Genomic DNA, 23,783 nt, shown 5'->3' with positions numbered 1-23,783 from the left:
GTTGTAGTTGTAGCCCCCTCACCAGCGATTCTCTCTCTAGTTTAGCATACTCAGCCCGACTCAGCCTGGTTGTTGGCCCGGAAAGAACCTCGATTTTATGGGGCCAGAAAAACTGTGAAATAGTACCCGCTAGCCGGTACTACGCCAAGTGGAAACGCAACCAAAAACGGGCCGGGCACGGCACGCTTAAAGCGAGCTCCGCGCTGTAATGGAAATGCGCCATAATAGTGTACAGTCCCAGTCACTGATTTGCAACCTCGCCCACATTGGTTTATTTCAACCTACACATATTGCATCTCTTTAAATGCACAGAGTTCCAACAGATGTCAGTCTTGAGGTCCTGACTTCCCCCGGCATTATGACTGTCTGCTGACTCAAATAGAAAGTAAGCATTACCAGCTCAGAAGGGTCTCACTAGAGCTTGATGCCTTTAAGTTGCAACTGCTTCCAAAGAGAAAGCCCCTCGCGGTCCTTAAATGATGCTGCAACGATTCACGGGACAGGCTAGATATTCCACACACACACACATCTGCATTCTCTTAACTCTATTTAACTTTTGAATTTTGAACCACATGGGACCACTATTCCCTCTTGAACCCTGGGAGCACATCAATCCCAAATCCTAATTAGCCGCATTCACTGTGGGGGAGTGAAGAGCGGCCAGCTAGCCCCTGATGCCTTGCCTGTTCAGCAAACACACTATCAGCAGGCTCTTCACACATCAGTGCACATGAATAGCACAGTCAGCCTGTAAGCATCAACACAGGGCTGGATGTTGACACAGACAGGGAGAGGCTCGTTCACATGGCTGTGGTTCATGGCCCCATTTCAATTGAGGGCCTTTGCTGATGGGCAAATGGTCTGACTAACCAGAGCTCATACACACAAGCCACACATTTTGTTGTCACCTGCTGCCTGTTGGAGGAGAGCAGCAGCACTCAGCACATAGGTCGTGTTTTTGCTCATGGGCATAGGTTTGGTTTCAGAAGGAAGACACCTTTTTGGAGAGTTTTAAAATGAGTCACTGAAACTGTTACTGCAAAATGGTAATCATTCATGTGTACAAGGGAACATTAAGTGAAGCTACAGAAAAGGTTGGTTTGGGGAAATAATGGCAACAACACTCCTGTGATGTCAGTGGAAATTAGAAAGACTGTCAGGAGTGGGTCATGGAAAACAAAAGTGTGTACTTTTCCCCCATTACATGATTCTAGTTTGAGATAATCTGTTTCTGCTTCACTCTACTGAATTTGCTTAATTGTTGGTATTACATGTTTTTATGGGGGGAACTAACCCATCAGGAATAAAGGAATACATGGATGTGTTGAAATGTATGTCCTTTTCATGGGAAGCGTGCAAACAATGATGAAGTGTCTGTTGCTTATGCTGCTGGTCATGTGTCCCCCGTAGGCCAGGAGACTGTGTGGATGCTGCTACGTTACCAGCCAACTGAGGTCCAGGAACCGCCTGCAGCCTGTTACAGCCAGCTAATGCTTTCTCCCAACCTCCCCCTCTGCTTGTCTTTCCCCTCTCATGCTCTTCCTCGCTGTCCCTTCATTTCTTTCGTAACCTCTCCTTTTTCCATGAACTAGTGCTCTCTCCATCTCTGAAACCCCCTCCCCCTCCCCCAAGTGCTAACCACTCTCCTCCACCACACTCTTTTCTTTCTGCACGCTCTCTCACATGTTCACATGCACACGCACACACACACACACACACACACACACACACACACACACAGTAACACAAAAACTGTGGCTGCTACCACAACAGTGTGCAGCTTCCCCCACACTCCAGCGAGGCAGTATGCGAGTGCCTCTGGCCTGCCCTGACCCACATCTTGATATAGCCCTAAGTATGCTTACAGCTAAGTCCTGAAGACACTCCTGCCACTCTTAGCCTAATCAGGCCTGACCTGCTGTCGCCGCACTGGGCAGATAGACAGGCCGCGCTGGACGGACCATTATCATATTCAGAAGGCTTTCAGATGGCCTTAGGTACCGCCTCTTCACCTTCCCCCTCTGCACCACTGATTGCAGGTTTCCAACCAAACATGCACATTTTGTATCTGGGATAGTTGGTTAAACATTACACAAGCGACTAGATTCAATGCCACGCTACACCGGGAAGACCACATATATTCTCTTAAAGCAAAGAAATGATTGCCTTAGTAAAGCAGATATGTGCAGATATGAGATGTTATTCATTTTAACTTTACTCTTATCAATTTACACTAAGCAGAACATTGGGGTAAAGGACAGCGTGCTTAGGATGAATAGGCATAAATACAGACTAGGGCAGAAACAGTATTACACCAGGAGGGATGCTCTTCTACAGTGTGGCTGAATTATACTTTCTTTTGTGTGCTTAAACGGGCAATAAATGCTTAATAAGAACCAAACAACAAGTGATTACCTTTTCTTCCTCGTACTCAACATGTGGTTTCTTGTGCTTACGTCCCCTCTCCTGGCTGGAATCGGCCCAGGAATGGTTGGATTCATCCTGTTGGCTTAGAGCCGCCTCCAGCTGGGGCAGTAGGTCAGGCAGCAGGTCAGGAGGCTCAAGGCCCTCCAAGTCTCCATCCTGAGCCTGTGGTGGCAGGAGATTGTCACCCAAGGCTTGATATCCATTAGTGTTGATGGCCCCGCAGCTCTGAGGCTGCTCAGAGGGCAGCTGGCTGGCCAGGCTAGGGTAGCAGATCATAGACTCGCCAAACATCTCAGATGACCCGCAGTTTCCCTGGGTTTCTCCAGAGCAACGTAAAGCCCGGAAAGGACATTCCTCTGCCAGGCTTACTGGGGTCCTCATAACTGCAGTTGATGGGAATGGACATACTGTCCCTGAGAGCTCAGGCACTGTAGTAGAGAGGGAGGCAGGGGGGGGTGGTGGTGGCCATAGACACTGAGTCTGTGGACAAAGACTGCTGACTGAGACTGGGTATGTCTGGCTCTCCAGGGTAGGCAGGGTACTGAGCAGCCTGGTAAGCAGTGGGCAGGGACTGAACCCTGGATGATGAATGCATGGGGAATGGCAGGTTAGGGTCTTCTGGTCCTAGGCCTCCCCTTGTAAATTGGTAGCTTCCCTGCAGCTGCTGAGGTTGCAAGCAAGTTCCACTCAGAGAAGCGTTTTGACCCTCCATGTAAGACTTACTTGGCATAGCCCTTGGATGAAACCTTGGTCCTCCTACAGCAGTTTGGTGCTGAGCCTGCTGCTGGGCGTGGTGAACCTGCTGCTGACTATGAGATTGACCTCCTTGGTGAAAAGGAAAATGTTGCTGCTGTAGGGACATTGCATGGGTGTTGATTTGTTGGTGCTGGTTCAACAGCTGTTGCTGATGACTTTGCTGTTGTTGCAGCTGTTGCTGCTGCTGCATTCTGTGCTGCTGTTGCTCCTGTTGTTGATGACATGGGTGGTGTTGCTGCTGCTGTGTTTGTTGTTGTCTGACATGGAGTTGCTGGTTGTGCAGTTGCTGTTGCTGCTGATGACAAAGCTGTTGCTGCTGTTGAGTTAATGGGTGGTACATTTTTCCATTCTGGTCTTGGTTGCCCCACATGGGACTGCTGCTGATACAGAACAGCCCATTAGATTGAGGTACTTGGCTTCTGGCAGCATTATGATACTGGCCATGTGGGTCTGCAATCATGCCGCCGCCACCTCCTCCGTTACCTGTGGCCCCAGAACCAGAAAATGCTTGACTCATTGGATTCTGTGCCTTAATGCCAATGTAATGACCCATCTGCTGACTGTACGCGGGCATGGCTTGTTGGGTAGGAACTGGTGGCATCATGTCCTGGTGCTTCACTGGGTCTAGAGGCTCCACTTGGAGGGGCTCAAAGTCAGCAGTGAGATTTAGCTCATCCACAAGTGATGGAGCTGAGGGGAAGCCATCCTCCTCCAGCCCTTCCAAACCTCCAACAAAGAGGCTGGGGTCATTAAAGAAGTCCATGGCAGAGCCCGGAGGGTAACAGGAAACTCCACTGGATCCAAGCTGGTTCCAATGAGCCTCACTGTGAGCTACAGCATGTCCGTTAAATAGTGTACCTTTCCAAAAACAGAGAGGAGAAAACATTTAATACTGACATGTATGACACAAATTAACAATGTTTAGTCTGAGATGACCTGACAGTATTTTCCTCCAGCAAATCTCCTTTTATCATCCATGTCAGCATCAGTGATACATGCTTGTAGAATTTAGACTGGAATTAATGCCCATCTAGTGTCACAAAACGCACTTGAGAAAGCAGCTAATAGCTAGGTCAGAAATGTCTGGGGATAATTTGGTACCATTAATTACCCATCAGTACTGCCTTTCATGTATGCAGCAAAGCAGCTGTTGCAAACCAACCGCCCGTCACAAGCAGGTGCCTCTTCCTGTACCACCTCCCATTTCACACACATACTTACCTCAACCCCCCACCACCACAACCAATGAAGCTGCCTTCTACAGCTACTGCAGAGCGTGTGGGAGGTGCAGACAGCTGATAGAATTTCAACAGCTAGGGAAGGACAAGGTTCTTTGAGTGTGTGTTCTGCAACCACAGACCAGCGGAAGATGACAGAAGCTTACCCAGGTCAGTCATTATATATGCTGACTTGATATGCACACAGGCAGGCACACAGAAGCACAACGCTATTTCTTCAGAGGCCTAACTTGTTGAGATACTTTGGTTTTTATATATTTCAAATGACAGGCTAAATAGTGGTTGAGTGCAAAAGGATAATTGTACTACTGTACTCTTTTAAATAAACTGGGTGTTGGTCACAGCTTATTCTATCCATAACTGTGCCAACCTGAACTACTTCAAGTGTGAAATGTAATCAAAGTCGCAATAAATCACTTAAAAAAGATCTTTCTTTGAAAGCAAGGAATGATCACACAACTAACATTGCAATGGTGGACAGTGTGCCCATTTGCAATGGGATATTCATAAGTGGCAACACTTCCTAATACACAACCCCTGGCAACAGACAACAGCGATGTAATCGTACAATCTGCAAGCAAGTTTGAAAATGCTAATATTGTCAGGATTCTCCCATTTGACGAACAGAAGAACCATGCCTGAGTTATTACACTGAATTATGACTAATTGGCCACTTTCCAACATGTGGGTTAGGCATTAGAAGGTGATATTGACTGTGTGTAAAGTCACTAACATTGCTCAATATATTTGGAACGCAAGGTTATTTATTCCAGCAATCCATTTAGAGTGTATGAGAGTGTTTCAAATGACTCAAACCCTCACCCAAACATGAAGACTAAACCAATGCTAAATCTTAAACTAAAGAAACAGAAGTGTAAGAAAATTGTCAATCAATTCCAATGCTTACTGTACATCTTCCTCTCTGGTTTCTATCACTTTACCCACCAACCACTTCACAGGTCCCGATACAAATCTGTTCACAAAGACATTAGGCCTGCATTGTCAATGTGGGTTGTGCGTCCACATTTCAGTTTCACTTTATTGCTTTTGTTTACTATCATGCTTTTCGGAGAATCATGCGACAGTCCTCAAATGACACATTTCTGCATGTTTAATTAGTCAAGCTTCTTTGGACTCCTTTCTCTTCATAGTCATCATGATAATTTGTCTCACACTGTAAGCTGAAGGCATGTGAAATCACTGTCTGGGATGAGAGACAATACTGAGGACTTCAAAGAGGAACATGGGTGTAATTTTCACATCCTCACGATTGAAGCACAACAGAAAACTTTCCCCAGATACTAAGTGATTATTGAATCATGTCAGAATTGAAAATATTTGTGCGCAAATACTTAGGTTTCTGATGATTATAATAATACTTTACATTGGGTACTTATCATTAGGGATCACATGGCAATAAATCAAATGTGCTTCTGTCCTTTAATGAACTGGGAAAAACATGTGGTTAGAATTAAACTAATTTGTGTCATTTGAAATGATTTCCAAAACATATATTGGTGACATTCAAAGTAAGTCTGAGACAAAACACATGTTGAAAAGCTAATCAGTCAATTACTCATATTCTATTCATTAAGCCCAATATCAATATTTAAGTAAGCAGTTCATTTACGCTGGATTTACAGCAGAAACTGTAAAGCGGTACGTACAACATGAAAACTGTAGTGAAATGGGTTCAAAAATATCCAAGTTTGTTTAATCTTTCCCATCTGCAAAGAATCACTGCAGAATATCCCTGAGGCTGCTAAACAAAACCCAGCTAACCTTAAAACACCCTCAATCTGACCCATGACCTGTCACTTCCTACGCTTTGCCTTCCAGCTGTTTCCTTCACAATCGTGACGTTGTAAGCAGCATACAGGCACGTGCAACTCATGCCTTATATCAATACAATTTTGCACATAACTGTCCCAGGTCACCAATTAATCATGAAACTACAAATGTCAACGTAAGCGTACCTCTGTTATTCATTGGAATCATTGTGTAAGTACATTTTTGACAATAAAAGCCATTTATTAGCCACATATTGCTTATGAATTAAGGAACATTTGAGTAGGCAACCTAAATACAGGCATTCTAATGCAGAAGGTTATAACACAGAATAGAGCAAATGTATTTCGTAAACCTCAATATGGCATGGGGTAAAATTGTATTACTGTGTATCACTCAAAAATGCAGTGGTTCGAAATGTGTGTAGGTAACAGTTGAATACAAAATGTAAAACTCACAATGTTTAAATTGTTACAATAGTCTTTAAAATATATTTTATAATAGTACTATTTGTTGCTCCTTTCTTTGGAAAAACAAATCTAGTCTTCTTTTTGTGTCTTTGTATGCACCATTTACAGCAAAGGTGTAAACCTACTTGGTAATAAAACCAATTCTGATTTGAAGGGAATTGCAAATTAACTAAGAAGTTGTGAATTACATAACAATTGATTATTGTGAACAACCTAAAAATGGCGACCATCTTATCCAAATGTGCATGTGCAAAGTTAGCCATGTTGGGAAGAAAGTGACTGAAGACGAAATTAGTTGTGTAGGCCTAATTAAGTCTCTTTCAAAGGTTTTAAATGGTACCATTTAACACCCAGGAACACTTTGTCGTGTTTTAAAAGCTTAGCTAAGTTTGATAAGGAGTCTGTGTTTCATCCAACAGTCACCGGGCTCACCTCTGAAGTCTCCTCATCTTCTTCAGCCCAGCAATGGCTCCAGCTCTGACTGTTTGATAAGCCAACGAGGCGGCAATGTGTTGCGCTTCTTTAGGCAAAACTGCTTAAATTAATACTGCTAAATGGGACTTTTTATTTTAGAAATTGCTAGCCGGCGGACTGTTGAGTTGCTCGCACGTGGCGTTAGCCAAACCTCCACTTTGGAAAAGCACAGGATTCAAAAAGGTGTCGTGACGCTCCCACACTGAGGAAGAGGAGGAGGGGGAGGAGGGGATGGATGGAGAGGTCGACCGTGATGGTGTCCATGATAATTCAACTAGTTTTTTTTATCCTTAACTATCTTTTTTTTCCCCTTTGCGAGTGGAAATGTCGACGTTTTAGCCTTGTTAACAGTCCACATATAAGTGGTCGCTGTCAGTTCAGGACCACCATGAGCAAAAGGAACCCCGGAGGACTACTTTATAACGACGCGCATTAACATTTAACCCAAAAAACTACGAGAAAGTACCAAGACATGTGCTGTTTAGCATGCAAACTAACAGGAAACTAAGTGTTTGGCAAGTAATGGAGTTATTTGTACCGGGAAGATACGCACTGACACACAAGGCGTTGTGTCATCAGACAGCTGAGGCGAGGCACTGACTGTCAGCTATTTGACAGCTTATTTTCTGAATGAAATTGAACCCCTCGAGGAAGAAACCTCTCTGAAAAATCACACGAACAAGTGTTGTTTCTTACCTGAAATGGACCCCAAAAGACAACTCCAGTCGCCAATGTAGAGAGTGTGTTTTCGGCCAACTTGTGACTGTGTTGTTAGTTGTACTCCTGCTGGCGACCACGGCGCAGCGGCTCTCCACCGCTGCTGCTGCTGACGTGCCTGTGATAACATGCATTTGCATATTAGTAACCTCCTCTCTGATTGGTCCACGGACAATTTGGCACTTTTTCACCTTTCTGTTTGGAATTAAAAAGCGGTTCCAGCCTCACTCACGTTTTGGTAGGGTCCAGCTCCAAATTAGCCACAGAAAGTGTTTGATTAAATCATGGTTTCACGCGTAAAGTCCCTATGTTGACAGAGTGCATAAGATGGCCGCGTCCAAGCCAGAGCCAATCAGGAGAGGTTTTACTTTCGCACATGCACCGGAGTGTCTCCTCGATGCAAGCATGACAGCTGCTCTCCACTGTGGGGCAATACCAACCTCTAGTGGCTGACTGAGAGACATGCTTCTCTAAATCAGATTCAGAATCAAAATCGATGTTATTACCAAGTAGGTTTACACTTGGTAATTTGCTTTGGTGTAAATGGTATATACAAAGAAACAGAAAGGAGCAAAACATGTTTTTATTATAAAAAAAGATATAAAAAATAATAAAGAGTATATTTACAAAAAATACAAGTATGTAGTTAATCAATACAAATTATAATAATATATATATATATGTTCTAAGTGGAGAGCTGTGCAGATTTTAAAAGAGTTAGTGTGGAGTATTCTAATTTGAACTATACTTATCTATTGTGTTAAAATAGTGTATTTTATTTGATCGAATATTTTTTATCATCAAAAACATGTCCTTGCCTTTTTATTTAATACGTTTGTCTACTAACTTTATTTTTGCCATTGTATCTGGACTGTCCCTTTGCAGTAAACTGTAAATTCCCCCACTGTAAGACTTCCACATTGACATGTTTATATACTTATTTAACATATAAATATCTAAAGGTACAAGCCTATTTAAAAAAAATATTATTATGATAATCATCCTTGTGTTATCGCTTACCCTTCTTCCTATTATGTGTTTCACTCTTATTGCTTTTGCTGCTATGACACCTGATTTATAAGGGTTTGGCTCATCTTTTCCTATCCTGTCTCAATAAAGGATTTCTGATTCTGAGTGCACAGTATAATACAAAAAATATGTAAGGCAAGGCAAGGCACGTTTATTTATGCAGCACCTTTCAACACAAGGCAATTCAAAGTGCTTTACAACAATGAAAGACATTAAAAGCATTAAGAAATAGTGCAGCGGAAACACATTATAAAATTGCATTTAATTGAATAAACATAAAACAAGCTAATATAGAATAACACAGATATGAAATACATGACTAAAAGTTACAGTGCAAAGTAATATATGAACAGCTCAATTACAAGCAGCGGCAAAAAGAAAAGTCTTCAGCCTGGATTTAAAAGTAGTCAGAGTTGCAGCGGACCTGCAGGTTTCTGGGAGTTTGTTCCAGATATTTGGAGCATAATAACTGAACGCTGCTTCTCCATGTTTAGTTCTGACTCAGTGGAAAGCAGAACAGAAGACCTGAGAGATCTGGATGGTTCATAATTTAGCAGGAGATCAGAAATATATTTTGGCCCTAAACCATTCAATGCAGGGGTGTCAAACTCAAATCTCAGTGGGCCAACATTTAAAAAATCGGTACTAGTGGAGGGCCGGACTGGTTCAATGTTTATTGCAAAACTTATTGAAATGAACTTATTGCACATATTAAACCTGGAACTAACAAAGCTTAAATGATTGCCTGTAAAAACAACATTAAACATTAAATAATCAGTTGCATTCATTTCTTATGGCTCTATCTGCAGCTTTTCCGGGGTCATTTCTTATGATTACATTTTTCCACAGGCCAACAACAGCTTCAAAAAAACAATTTCCCTCAAAGAAAAACCAAACATGCCCTGCTGTCGCAAGAAGAAAAGTGCAGAAGGAAACATCCATTGAAACTCAGTTTGCTGCTCTGTGATGCTAGTTCAAGCCAGATACTTGGCATCTCATCTTGGGTGCAAGTTCATCAATGTTTGGGGTCAGGCTCTGAGCTGAGGAACTCCTCAGGATTGAGTGAAGGTGTGCGTGCAATATACCGGAGCGCCAGATCTAATAGTAATTAGAAATTACCCTGCGGGCCAAAATTAAATCCATCAAGGGCCTGATTTGGCCCCCGGGCCTTGAGTTTGACACATGTGAATCAATGCTTTATAAACCAGCAGCAGTATTTTTTAAATGAATTCTTTGACAGAGAGGCAGTGTTAAGCCCTCAGAACTGGAGTGATACGTAGTGACCTTTATATATACAGTCTATGGTAGTGACCCATCTGCTGACTGTGCACTGGCATGGCTTGTTGGCTAACTGGTGGCATCATGTCCTGGTGCTTCCCTAAATGTATTAACCTGTGTACCTTTTTTTTAAGGTAATTGTGTGATATGGTTGAACATGATTCTGTGACAGGAGTGACAAACTGATTTTAGTAGATTAAGATCATGTACCAATGTACTACGTTGAAATAAAAAAATGTTTGTACATAGCCCCCTCCACCACAATGATCAGAGCATGTTTGAGTGATTTGTATGAATAGCATCTGATTGGGAGTTTATCACTATTGCAGGGAAAAACACTTTTACAAACAAGATCTTAATTTCCAGAAAGCTCTGTAAAATATGCTTGCTCTGCATCACCTTCTTTACATACAGACAAGTAAAACATGTATGATGATCCCTCCCAATGTGCGGTACCTTCAACATCAAAAACAAGACTTCGTTTTTTACAATTTTATTGATTTCAGAGAAAAGCATTTTAAACCCATATCTATGCAGTAATGTGTTTTACAAACTGGAGTCCATATTGAACACATTACAACTCACACGTTTGAAGATGCCATCAGCCAAAATGTCAGTGTGTGGAGTTCACTGACATTTGGTTACACCCTGTCCTTACGCAGACGCTATAAATAGATCAGTTCGTAGTAAGGTTTCAGCACCATGTCTGCTTATCTTGTATAGCCACATCCTCATTAAAAATCCTATCCTTTTCCTACATTCTTAGCTTTCTATTATTTGCATATTGAAAGGAGCTGGGCAATATTACCACAAATGAAGCAAGAGCCCTCTACAGATGAAGACATTAAATAAGACATTTGTCCGACACAACAGAAAACGTGTTATCTTGTAGTTGGACAGAATACCAATATATATGTATCCTTTTCCTTCATGTGGGAATCTGGTGGGACACAGGCAGTAACTTATGTATTGTTATGACACAACGATCTGTTAGGAAGCTTAATATTTGCAAAGAAAACCCAAAGAAAATCCAAGCAGAAAGGTCTCTATGCTCATCACAGCATCCATTATTTACACATCACACCTTTAATAACCAACAGCCAACAAGGTACATAAAACATTCAAAAAAAATCAGACAAAATAAAATACATGAGCTTACTTTATCTAGCATCTCATTTCAAACCCATAGGTGGCCTGCTCTGCTTTATATATTTATATATTAGGAAGCTATGTAAGACAATTGCTTACACAGTGGGATTAAGAAGAAATCGATGTCCAATAAGAAACAATTATAAAACATATCGTGTAGATCTAATTGGGTGACAGGAGGGGGTGGTAATTAGGGCATTTCATTCACACAGCTGTGACTGACAACATTCCAAGTCTGACAAATAAACAGTCCTGAGCCAGTGGAGGAGATCACGGAGTCCACTCTACTTGAACGCTTTACTCGTACTTTTCAGCTCCTTTTTGGGACAGTATGTTGTATCGCCTAGCCCAACATGTGCATGGATCTGAAAATCTAAAAATGAGAAAGCTCTTTGATTGCATCGCAGCCTAAATGATGTTGCCGAGACATCCATTTGCCTTTGCCGATTTACATATAATACAAACTTTGTTTCCTTATTCTAAAGCTGTTTGAGGAGATGCCTACGAAGCTTTTAACGCGGAGCAATAACGTGGAGGTTTAACAGAAAGTTCTCCCAACTGTCGCGAGGTCCCATGAACAGCAGAGGTAAGCCGGTGGCGTGGCGTGGCATCTCATGCGTGTGGCTCCCTCTGGTGGCAGCTTCAGCTCGGAGGAGGACCGTCGTCTTTGCTGAAGGGCTGCGTGGAGCCGGGCTTCACCCAGGACAGACCCGACACCTGCGCGCCCTTGTGGTGATCGTCAGGCCGTCTCTACAGGGACAAAGGCAGATGAGCAGTTCAGGAACAGCAGGAACAATCACAATCTAAAATCAGCTCTCCACTTTGAGAGTAGTCATATTTGACTGTACTCAGATCCTCACATATTTATATTTTGGGTAAATATTGTCTTTATTTTTGTATTTGTTACAATAGCTTCTATAATAGAACTCCTTTTTGCTATGTATTCTTCTTTCTGTGTCTTTGTATGCACCATTTATACCAATGCAAATTCCTTTTATGTGTTTGTATTGTATGTATTTGGTTAAAAGAAAAATGCTCAGACTGCACTCTTCAAATCCCTATCAAAAGTTGTTTTAAGGCCCCAAACCTTCCTGCTTTTCCAGAATGTATGTAAAAACATTTGATTTGTATACTTCTGCTCCTCTTGCAGAATATACTGTTATTCCAATGTTGATTTATAAATATCTTTTCACATTTTTTTTTATGAATGTTCTTGTTTTATTTTAGTGGTAAATTGTTTTGTAAACCCATTTAAAGTGCTTTATAGATAAATAAACCTAGAAAGAATACTTACTTTATATGTGAACATCCGCTCTTTTGCTTCCTCATGAACAGCTGGGTTCCATGGAGAAAAGCTAAGTAAACAAGAGTGGCGCTGTGAGTGTGAGAGCATTACACACACACACACACACACACACAAAATGAGGACAGTTTACAAACCTTATTGCGTAGGGATCATCTATCTTGGGCTGGTCGAAAAGATGACTGTTGCATAGTTTTACACTATCCACCACTTTGCTTTTGAATAACTGCACATCCTTTTCATATCTGAAGTCAAAAGAAAAAACAGTTGAGAGACATTGGTTTGAACTAATAAATATAAATATGGGTAATTCCTTGTCCCTTTTTTAAGATTAAAGATAATATATGTTTTTGAATTATTTTTGAATTACATGTGCAAAGGCCTGTGCACAATATTTATTACATTTCTGTCTTATTTCACTTAAAGGTGGGGTAGGTAAGTTTGAGAAACCGGCTCGAGATCGCTAGAATTTGAAAATACACAACCGGAGAAAATCTGCCACTTCCTTACAGAGCCCCTCCAACACACACGAACGCGCACATGACCAATGAGGGCACGAGATAAGTTTGTGCACAGATGGAAGGCTGACAGGCAGGTAGGCCATCCAGTTATTTTAGCCGGACCGGCTCAGTTGATTGGTCGTGCTTTTTACAGTATTACGGCTTCCACAGATGACATTTTTTATGGATTTTTTGTCAAAGCACTTAAGATATTCATTGCTATCGGGATGTTAAGAGCATTCCATGGAATATAACAACAAGTGTATCTCGAGCCGGTTTCTCAAACTTACCTATCCCACCTTTAATAGAGTAAAAGGGAATAAAAACAAATAGTGATGGATTCGCTAAACAAAAAAAGGCAGATATTGTATAGTGTAAAACTTACAAAAAATAAATCCTCTGATGTGTCACACGCACTACTGAGTCAGTGACGCTTTTTGATGGTTCAACTCTTACTTAAGAATAAAACAAGATATATAATAATAAGAAATGAGCTTGGACACTCACAGCACAGCAGCCTCTGGGTTGAGGGGTTCTGTGGTGTTGATCTTGTAGAAAATGGTACGTGCGTACATCAGGACTTGCCAGATGTGGTTGTGATTCCGTCTACGAAAACAAAACATTAGCAGTTTTAGTCAGGAAATACGAATGCTTTTTTAATGTGATGAATCTAAGAAAACATAACAGTTAATACTGCACTATTACAGAATGGTTCAAACTAAAACTGTAATTTGTATTTTCTTCTCAAAAGCTGGTTTGTTTTCAGCCTAATTCTGTTCGGGCCAAAGGATGACTTTTCAGGCAGCTAAATAACCTTAAACCTTAACCAGAGTTAATTTCCCAATAGACAAACTGACCAAGCCTGACTGTCAGCAGGGGGTTAAGGTAGTGTGTGAGGGGGGAGGCATTTAGTAAAGCAGAATGAATAATTTATTTTTCACTAAAACATTTATGTATGAAGAATAAAGGTGAGTTAATTGCATCGACATAAAGAGGACAGAGCGTACCTCCATTTGGTAAAAGCTCTCCTGACATCAAGCTCTCCAGACACGGGGTCAACGAGAGGATGGAAGACTGGGATGTCAAAAACTAATTTCTGGAACAAAACAAGGAAGAGAGGGTTAGGGTTTGCCTTTTCTTTTTTTTAAACAAATGGTATGACTATTCTGCAACACGAAGGCATGCTATACATATCATTAGTCAACAGTCACTTGTTTTTATTGTATCCATAACATTGAATACAACTGAGCACTTTCTCATATGACCATTTCAAATCATCACCAAATGCTCAAATATCATATGATCGGATGCACAAAATAACCCTTTTCCTGCTAGAACTTTAACTACATTTCAATGTTTTTGTGTGTTTATAGCAGAAAACAAATAATACGAGGACACTTACAGGACACTCTCCATCTGGATAGTTATCTGGAATATACACAGTGAATTTGAAGACTCCATCCTGGTACAAGCCATGTCTGATGAAGATGACCCCAAACCACACTAAACAGTGAGAGACCATTTTATTTTAGTTGCACGTATTGAATCCAAAAGTAGCCACATTGTATTCATGTATATATGTAACACACATTAAGTACAGAGAGTCTTACTTAGTGCTGATTTGTAGGATGGCTGGACATAAATACCAGGGAGTTTCTGCTTAATCACTAGTGTGCTGCAGGTCACATGGCAGGAAGTCAGAATGAAAAAAGAGAGCGAGAAAAGGTCAATGGAAATTAATTTCTTCTTATGTACCAAACTGGTACTGAAATGATACTTTGAACCCAATTCAGTACAGACAACAGTTTAGTGTTTTAAAATCTAGTGTTGTCAGCATATTTTACGGATTATAAAAAAACAAAAAAAAACACAATATCAGTTCCAAGTGAATAACACAAACACACTGAACTTTAATTAAAAAAAAGTAGTCCATTACTTACAACTCAGCCAGCAGAGAGTACTCCAAATAAAATGGGCCATATGAGGCGTGTGTGCCATTGGCTGACTGGGTGGGGGTGCCCATTGATACAGGCTTTGTGATGGGTGCTGCATTCTTAGGGATGGGTGGAAGCTGCTTTTTGCCAAAGGGCAGCCGGGCTGGGCTGGATCTCTGCTCCACGTGCCCGCTGTGTTCCTCACCGTCAGCTCTCTGTTGTCGAGTGAAAACATGAGAGGAATCTCAACACACCAGCTGGGGAAAATCTACAATAAAAACATAGCTATATGAAAAAGCTAAAGAAGGTAAAGTCTTGAAAACCTGATTGGAGAAGGCTACCGTTTATAAGCCATTATGCAATCTCAAGAATAGGCCTAGGGTAGAAACCGTGTACTGTGACCAACCTGTTAGGTTACACTGCCCATCTGCTCTGCAGCTTATCAGGGAGCAGCGTCTAGACAAGGGCCAGCACGTTGAAGTACAGAGCTGTCATTGTATCTTACTGATTCTGATGAGAGTAGGTACAGTACCATTGTACACATTGAGGGCACAGCAGCACCATTATATTACATTTAGCTGACGCTTTTATCCAAAGCGACTTACAATAAGTGCATTCGACCAAGAAGATACAAACTTGAAGAAAACAGAATCATATAAGTACACCAGGTTTCATAGAGCCAGCACATTTCAAGTGCTACTCGATGCCAGAAATGCATCAGGAAGCCACGCTGCTGCTGATGACTTCCACAAGTATTTCAGGAATGTTTGCAGTGACTTGGGACAGATTTAGCCTGTACATTCAATGAAGTCCGACTTGACTACATAATGTACAAATGTAACTGTGACTAGGTAGAAGGAAATGAACTCACACCCATGCTCAAAGCACATTGTTGGCCTCCTCCCTACCTCAGCCGGGTTACACCAGCATGCTAAAGAGTACCTCTCCTACCCTTTGTTTGTGGTAATTCAGTCCAGGGCTATCCAAATGTAAAACTGGACACAAGTAATGCTTACTCTAAATATACACAGAGAGAGGGGATTATAGTCAATACAGTTTTCAGTTCATACTTGATTTTAAATAAAAAAGCCAATTTCAAAAAGGGAATTATGTCTTTCCAAAAATAAGTATGATGAGTATGAGTCTAGTCTAGTTGAAGACCACACCCTCTACTGAATTATGAAGAAATCATGTTAACTGAGACACTGAAAACATGTGGAAACGGGTTCAGGAATGAAAACCTCTATTGTACTGAATTTAAAAGATTAGCCAGCTTTTTAAACTGGAACAATAATTGTGACTGACTCATATTCTTTCTATGTTGAAATGTTTAGTGACACTGATATTCTTGGGAGATATATGCTCAACTCTATGGCATACAATTAGTCAATGTAATCTCCCCTGGTTTTTCAACATACAAACTACATATAATGGCATAACAGTAACACCTTTAAAAGACTCCTCCAACCACGTCAGCAGACATACAATCAACTGAAGATTAATACATGTTAATCAGTACTGAACAACCAGTCATTTGAACATTATAATTCAATGTGTTAAACCTTACCTTACGACTTGTATTGGCAGACATGCTCCAGAAGGGGTTTAGGTTCATTACTCATTCAGAGGTTCAGATTGGTTTACCTCTTTCTAAGTAGGTCCCACGACAAGTGCTGTCTGGGCCATGCGCTGCTGTGATGAAAGAAAAACAAATGAAAACACAATGGCATAAGACAGGATGACTTGCAGTCAAATCACACAGTTTTGCACCACAACATTATTTATTTTGGAAAGACATTAAACTGATATGTATAACTGGCTTAATACTCAGTTTATTCAAGGCAGTATGCACATGTCTGTGCTTGAACTTAAGTCAGTCTGGTTTTCAAACAGATATTATTTTAGGGACTTCTCATACTGTTACTTTACTCTTTTAAAGTTGTTCCTCGTTGTGTTACTCTTTTCTCTCTAGATTTGTATCATAGTGTTCACGTGACTGTTTGTTTCCGGGTTTTACAGAATAATTTCCACAAATGTTCATTGAACTCTATCCGTAATGTTAGTATGTTATTAGTAATGTTAGTATCCCAGTTTCCTGTCTTGTTTGTAAAGGAATTCTGATTTGTTTTGTTTGTGCTAATAAAACAAATCTAATGTCATCTAGCTAACAACATAGCGGTTTGACAATAAACATCACAGTATTGTAACGTTAAGTAGTGAAAGATTACAAAGTGAGAAATGTTTACAGCCAACACAGTTAGGATCTGAAATGAGGGACTGTTTGGGATAGCTTAGCTTCATGCTAACTTGCCTGCTTCATGAAGTATGCTAACAGCTGTTTCGGTGTCGACGTTGAGAAATCTACTTAACAAATAGTAAGGCTGAAATACTGTTACTTTACTCTTTTAATGTTGTTCCTCGTTTTGTTGTTGTTTTCTGTTACTATTTCCTCTCTAGATTTGTATCATAGTGTTCACTTTACTGTTTGTGTCAGTTTTTTACAGAATATTTAATGTTGATGGTACTCGGTCTTGTTTTGTTTATTTGTCTAGTTTGAATTAAAACAATCTTATGCCATCTTGCTAACACCATAGGCATACATGGGTGCAGCTTGACAATTAAAGGTTACAAAGTGAGCAGTGTTTACAGCTAACACAGTTAAGATCTGAAATTAGAGATTGTTTGGGATAGCTTAGCTTCATGCTAACTGGTCTAGCTCTTGTATCATTGTCGACGTGACGAAAGTATATCATGTACAATGTATACTGTCGTGGGCTGTCAACTCTACAGAATCGTGTTTTAATTCCAATAAAACACGGTTATCTATTTATTACGTGGCATTTCTGACAGGATTTCGTGTAATTTGCTACATTAGTGCTAACGTTAGCAAACGTAAGGACTTACGGTAGGCAATTAAACGAAATAACCAGCCAACTGACAACTGGGAATCTGACTAAAAAGTATTTTAAAGCGTACTACTGGTTAATGTTAAAGTCCACACACTGACACTGTCTCACCTGCTTTCCTTTACTCACTTAAGGTTATATATAGCATTAGCTTAAATGCTACATTTGGCAACAACAACTTGACTATTCCTATAATTGTAGTCCTTGTAAATATGAAACATTCGTCATGTAACTCACCGTTTTTGCTAGAAAACTGTAAAAGTCCCTTTAACAAAGATGTTAACGTGTTTCCTGGTATAAATGTTGCATAAACTGCTCAGCTGCTCGCCATTCCTTTGGCTAAGAAGCTAACGCTAGCTAAATAATTTGACAGACACAGAAACCGGAGTTCAATCTAACGTAATGAAGGGCGTTTCGGTGCATGAGTCCGGAATCTCATTGGTCAACACGATAATCGTTCTCGCATTTGGTTGGCTAAGGCGTGTGTCACGTGAAGAGAAAACAGTATGTTGAGGGAAAATAGCTGATGGAACTACTGCTGTCAATCAAACGGTAAGAACAGTTTGTTTTGTTTTGTGTTAAGAAAGAAAGAAAGACACAAACAAACAAACAAAGACTCAACTGCAAGGAATATATCATTTTAAAAGCAGTTTGCATTGTTAGCCTACTAGATTATGTTATTGATTACACTTGGGTCTCTTTCTACTATGATATGCCAAATGTCTGCTTTGAAAAACGTATATTATTTATCGTCTATCACCCTGTGGCCACCCTGTCGTGTTGACCACGTTTTAATTAATTTGCTAAGAGAAAGTAATACAAAGTCAGTGTCTACTTGCATCTAGCTACCTGATCAATTTCCCCTCATTTGTATTGATCAGTTTCTAAAAAAAATGTCTTCCTACCTTGCTATTTCCCTGGGATGAGCCACTAATCAAAATACTTAACTTTAATCAATCAAAGTAGGATATCTTAGCTTTCAAAGAGGTTTTTTGTTGAAAATGTAAATTATTGTAGCCTTTTGTCTTCCAGATCATGTGCTTTCCAAATGTTTTTTTACAAGAGCTTTATACATAGAAGAGTCAGTCTTTCTGGTGGCAAATGTTTAATTTTTTTTACATATCCTTTCATACTAAATTGTTAAATATATAATACCTTTTTATTTCTTGTCTTGAATTTTTATTGTACAATGCCATGTCTTTTTATGCTGCTGCAACACAAACATTAGTACTTAGTACTTCTTCTTATCTTATCTTATCTTATCTTATCTTACTATTAATTATCTATGTAGTTTGTTTACAGAGGTAAGTCCGCCAAAGAAAGGCACCCTGATAAACGTGAAAATAATACTCTTGTGTTACCTTAATTTGAATGTTTCGGTGTACTGCACAGCAAGAGTCCCTCGAGGGTAGACACATCCAAGCCATCTGTGTCACATATTTCTTTAGTTTTGACCACGCTTCATTGGCAGTTCATCCTACTGATTGATTGATTTTCTAACAATTACCCCTAATTATTTTTTCTGGGTGAGAAAAAAAAACTAATTTAATGCATGGGTGGTTGCATTAATTGGGAGAAATGACATTGTCCAAGTTTCAGAGTAAATACAAATTATTGACTCCATTATTGTTATCTGATTGTATATTGTCCCGAGTACACTTCACTGACAAAGGTAATTAGTGTCCTGCTTCTCGAGTGGGGCGCCGAACAACACAAGGTCACCATCACCCTTTTGACATGTACAAATCAAAGACCACCTCAAAACAAATAAGTTTATGCCTGCTTTGCCTTCATCGACTTTGAGATAACCTGTGTGACACAAACAAGGGTGCAAATATCCACACCATTGCTTTCGTAATGAGTTTTTTGTCTTTGCCATTGATTCTTTATCTAATCAGCTATTGTGACCTTGTTTGGTCAAACAAATATACTAATGAATGTAATTAATGTATGGAGATTAGATTAACTAATTGAATATGTGACTCGCTGGAACTGGAGTTTCTTTTATGCTGGAAATGTTACATCAACTTTAATAGGAGGAAGGTCAAATAGTATACCCTTTCTTGGCTTTAAGTTTATTTCAATTAAATATGTTTGTGTAGGAAAGATACAAAAGAAATATCTGTGCTAAGGTGTATCTGAGACCTACAATAAATACAACAAATCTACTGCACGCATTTAAATAGTAAGCATCATATCAGCATGAGATCTTTTTATATTTGCGATGTAGATCAGTGATGTTTTATCGTCTTATTGTTCCTGTCGCAAAGATTTATATAATGTGGTTCCACATTTTCCAGCTACATGCCGTCAGCCAGAATTCAAATGTAACATGAAATATGTTCTCCTCTGTCGGTCTATTTCTTCAGAGAATTTTAGTCCCACTCATTCAGGTCTACAATTTGGTTTAAATGACAGTTAAAAATTACAATTGGCAGTCCCTGGTGAAACCTGTCTTGACAGCGCAGACATAAAAAAGTGGGAAAAAAATGACTCCGCGTCCAGATAATATCTAATAACAATGTTAGTTTGAATGAAGAAAGCCAAATCTAGATTCAAATGTAATATTCATTTTGGAAATATGAACAACTGGGGAGTAAAGGATACAAAAAAGACATCAGGCAAATCCTTCATATAGCAATAGTCTTTCCTTATCCCTGAGGCTATGGCCTGGCTAAAACCTCAATGCAGCAATTATTTGCTGTAATGACTGCAGTTCAAATAAGCCTGGAGATTTTATTAAACCAAATGAGAGAATCATCTGTGTATTATCACCTTGTGATTGACAGTGACAAGTGTTGGGCCGACTCGGATGTGAGCATGATGAAGAAGCTCTTGGCAAAGCTCTCGATAATGTTACCCTGATAAAGTTTCCTGGAATACCTCAGCCAACAAATGGAGAGGGAAAGCTCCACGCATATTAATTCCAATTGTCAGATCCCTCCAGTGGGGGAGAGGGGTAATCTGGCAGGCTGCCCCCTCTATTCACTGAGTGGCATTTTACACAACTAATGAAAAAGAAATCCATTGTGCTGATCATATGCATAGATTTAACTCTAATATAACGATGAAATAGAAATATTCATAATAAAAGGAAAGGTCACTCGCTGCTGCAGCTAAGCTTCCTAAGCTGCAATCTTTGCAATAGCAGTTGTCAGGTTACAGCGATAAAACAGGAAAAAAAGGGAAAGACGTGAAGTTTTAACCCCGCAGAGGCCGAGAGGTGAGACACTGCAACCAAACTACTACTTCATATTGTACATTGATCATGTATTTATCTCCCTCCTCTAACAAACAGTGCAGAGTTCGGTTCAAAGATGGATCCGAGGTCAGTCTCTTACAGCGTCCAAGGGAGAGGTTAAAGGTCAGCCACATTTGTGATTTATATAGTTCTTTCTGTGACGTGCAGTACCAAAGCTAGTGTCTACATTCTTCAGGGATTTGTCTATTCTAGTTAATAAAATACATGGAAATATGAACAGCCGCGTCTCCTCTCTCCAGCTCTCCCATCCTGCCTATCTCCATATGTAGGTCACCTGGGCTTCTTCAGGCATATGAGCATCGGAGTACAGGGCTGGAGAGAGTCATATCTCACCTCTGAACAACATTCACAGCATTATTATTGCCCGCTGCGACTTCCACGCTGAGCCCCATCTTCATATGCATCATACATTGGCATTTATTAGTGCCATGCACTAAGTACAGGCCATGTTATTGAATTTGAATATCAGCTCCTAGCCACATTCACAGGCCATGGAAATATATTAAGATGAAGCAATCTCATTTAATAACACCCAAACTAATAAAAGGAGAGCAGATTGGAAATTAAATGTATGAATATTGCTTGGCTGCAGAAGTGATCCTAAAAAAGCCCAGCTTGGTTTGTCATATGTAGATATTTCTCTTTCTAAGCCCAGGTGTAAGAGACATTTCCGACGGTCTCCCCATGAATGTAATGTTTGTTTTGGTCATTTCTTCGTTTTTTCATTATTCAAAATCTGTGTGTGTGTGTGTGTGTGTGTGTGTGTGTGTGTGTGTGTGTGTGTGGTGTGTGTGTGTGTGTGTGTGTGTGTGTGTGTGTGTGTGTGTGTGTGTGTGTGTGTGTGTGTGTGTGTGTGTGTGTGTGTGTGTGTGTGTGTGTGTGTGTGTGTGTGTGTGTGTGTGTGTGTGTGTGTGTGTGTGTGTGTGTGTGTGTGTGTGTGTGTGTGCCTTTGTTTAGCATAAATCAAATTGCTGGGAAGCATATTTGTTTTCCCCTTGTTGAACTGAGTGTCTACATCCTTGATAAACTTATACCACAAAAGTAATTTGAAACCTACAGTATAACAAAATATATAAACAAAATGTACCTTTCCATCTTTTTGAAAAGCCCATGCCCCTTTTTTTAAAATCTTGAAACACTGTCTTTCTGAGATGGCGTTCATCCAACAGCAGTCATATCACTCAGTGCCAGGGCTCAAATTATGGAATGCCACTTCTTCACTTTACTGACTCCTCGCCTCACACAGACCCGTAATTTCCCCTCTTGTGTCGTTGATGGACAACATAATGTTGGTCAGTGTTTCACTGTTGTGTGTGTGTGTGTGTGTGTGTACAGCAGCCTTTTGCCAAGACATGCGAGGGGCCTGGTCCATCTGTGTGTAAGTGTTGACTCCCGGCGGAGCTCTGACTGTCACTCACCGCCCAGCCAGTGTAGTGCCAGGCATTGATCGCTACATATATCTTGTTCTGTACTTCCCAAACCTTCATCAACAGATGCGGCTGCAGAATTGATTAGCAGCAAGTCAATGACCAAATCTCTTTGGAAACATTTTTATTTATGTGTGTGTTTATGTGGATAGCTTAGAGGGCCATTAGCGGGATTACCTTTGAGGCTTGGCGGAACAACAGATGTTCAAGGACGACTCAATCAATTTGACTTACAAGAGGCAGCAGTTGCCGGAAACAAGTGATAAGTCTGTGAGACAGGAGGGGGGGTTAAATAAAAACACTACACTGTGGTAACACACAGGTACAGCATACAAACAGCAGAATTACAACTAAAGTAGGTCCATTATTTAAAGTGAAAGCACTCGAAGGTTCCTAACAACACACAGTTAATGTATTGAAATCTTGACGTTTTTAAAACGATCACAAGATTTGGCGGTTCAGCTTTAAGCCCATATAAGTTATTGCTTCTACATGTTTAAGTTATTACTTACCCCACATTTGTTTTATAGAAAAAAACGTTTTTATATTAAGTAAACACATTCTGTAGGACTGTATATTATAGTTATGTGCTTGGGTCTATATTGGAAAGATTTGGCTGACTCTTACACAAACCAAGTTAGTTTGGCCATTTAATATAATAAATACGTATAGCACAAAACATGCTAATTAAATGGATTTCAGTCCAAGCAAAACTGCATGGGTGTAAGGAAAACATTTTTTAATATAAGCAGCGGCAGCCTTCACAAAGGCCTGTTTTAATTTGTGCAGAGTAGTGCATTCAATTATACAAGCATCTATATTGAATTCAAATTAATGTTGGATATGGATATTTTTATTATATTTAAATAATCTCGATTCAGCACAAAATGTATTATTTCTCAGAGAAGATCATGTTCTTTCATTCTTTTCAATTTCCCCCGTTCCTCTCGTGAATCGAATAGAGAATAAATGTGTTGCAGAGACTCGCGATCTGCCTTTCAAGTCAGTGCTTATGCTTCCTTATCTGCAAACTTATTAAAATTAAGTCAGAACACAAATGGTATTTAAAAAGTTTAAGTGAAACAATTTGCATTGGGAGTGTGTGAAAATGCTAATGCATTCTCT

At 40.1% G+C, this 23,783-nt stretch overlaps 2 protein-coding genes across 3 annotated transcripts in view; both read right to left on the bottom strand.

Moving 5' to 3' along the window:
- Positions 1 to 7,953, bottom strand: part of chd9 (chromodomain helicase DNA binding protein 9) — an 82,839-nt gene extending 74,886 nt beyond the window's left edge. The window contains 3 exon segments of the mRNA XM_034148427.1: positions 2,416 to 2,892; positions 2,894 to 4,041; positions 7,850 to 7,953. Coding sequence (XP_034004318.1) covers positions 2,416 to 2,892; positions 2,894 to 3,946 — 1,530 coding nt within the window. The 5' untranslated portion in view covers positions 3,947 to 4,041; positions 7,850 to 7,953.
- A 2,701-nt stretch (positions 7,954 to 10,654) lies between these two features.
- Positions 10,655 to 18,362, bottom strand: aktip (akt interacting protein). Of its 2 annotated transcripts, none has more exons than XM_034148422.1 (10): positions 18,207 to 18,362; positions 16,631 to 16,755; positions 15,070 to 15,278; positions 14,740 to 14,804; positions 14,532 to 14,632; positions 14,137 to 14,225; positions 13,637 to 13,735; positions 12,767 to 12,874; positions 12,621 to 12,681; positions 10,655 to 12,076 (listed from the first exon to the last, which is right to left on the bottom strand). In XM_034148422.1, the coding sequence occupies exons 2-10, from the start codon at positions 16,676 to 16,678 to the stop codon at positions 11,969 to 11,971; spliced, it is 888 nt and encodes a 295-aa protein (XP_034004313.1). In that variant the 5' UTR covers positions 16,679 to 16,755; positions 18,207 to 18,362; the 3' UTR covers positions 10,655 to 11,968. The 2 variants fall into 2 exon arrangements, with proteins under 2 accessions (XP_034004313.1, XP_034004314.1); XM_034148423.1 differs by having other exon boundaries at positions 16,631 to 16,752.
- Between the last annotated feature and the right edge of the window lie 5,421 nt (positions 18,363 to 23,783).

This window comes from Trematomus bernacchii, unplaced genomic scaffold, assembly GCF_902827165.1.
Source record: "Trematomus bernacchii unplaced genomic scaffold, fTreBer1.1, whole genome shotgun sequence".
Lineage (NCBI taxonomy): Eukaryota > Metazoa > Chordata > Actinopteri > Perciformes > Nototheniidae > Trematomus > Trematomus bernacchii.
Note: the sequence above shows the minus strand (reverse complement) of the source record. Positions and strands in the feature narration are given on the sequence as shown.

What these genes read in the sequence shown, in the direction of transcription:
- aktip (XM_034148422.1), bottom strand. Translation starts at nt 16,678, where the DNA reads ATGAACCTAAACCCCTTCTGGAGCATGTCTGCCAATACAAGTCGTAAG. An exon ending in GATGATCCCTACGCAATAAG is followed by an intron (nt 12,682 to 12,766) that starts GTTTGTAAACTG and finishes TTGTTTACTTAG; the next exon opens with CTTTTCTCCATGGAACCCAG. An exon ending in AGCGGATGTTCACATATAAA is followed by an intron (nt 12,077 to 12,620) that starts GTAAGTATTCTT and finishes TTGTCCCTGTAG; the next exon opens with AGACGGCCTGACGATCACCA.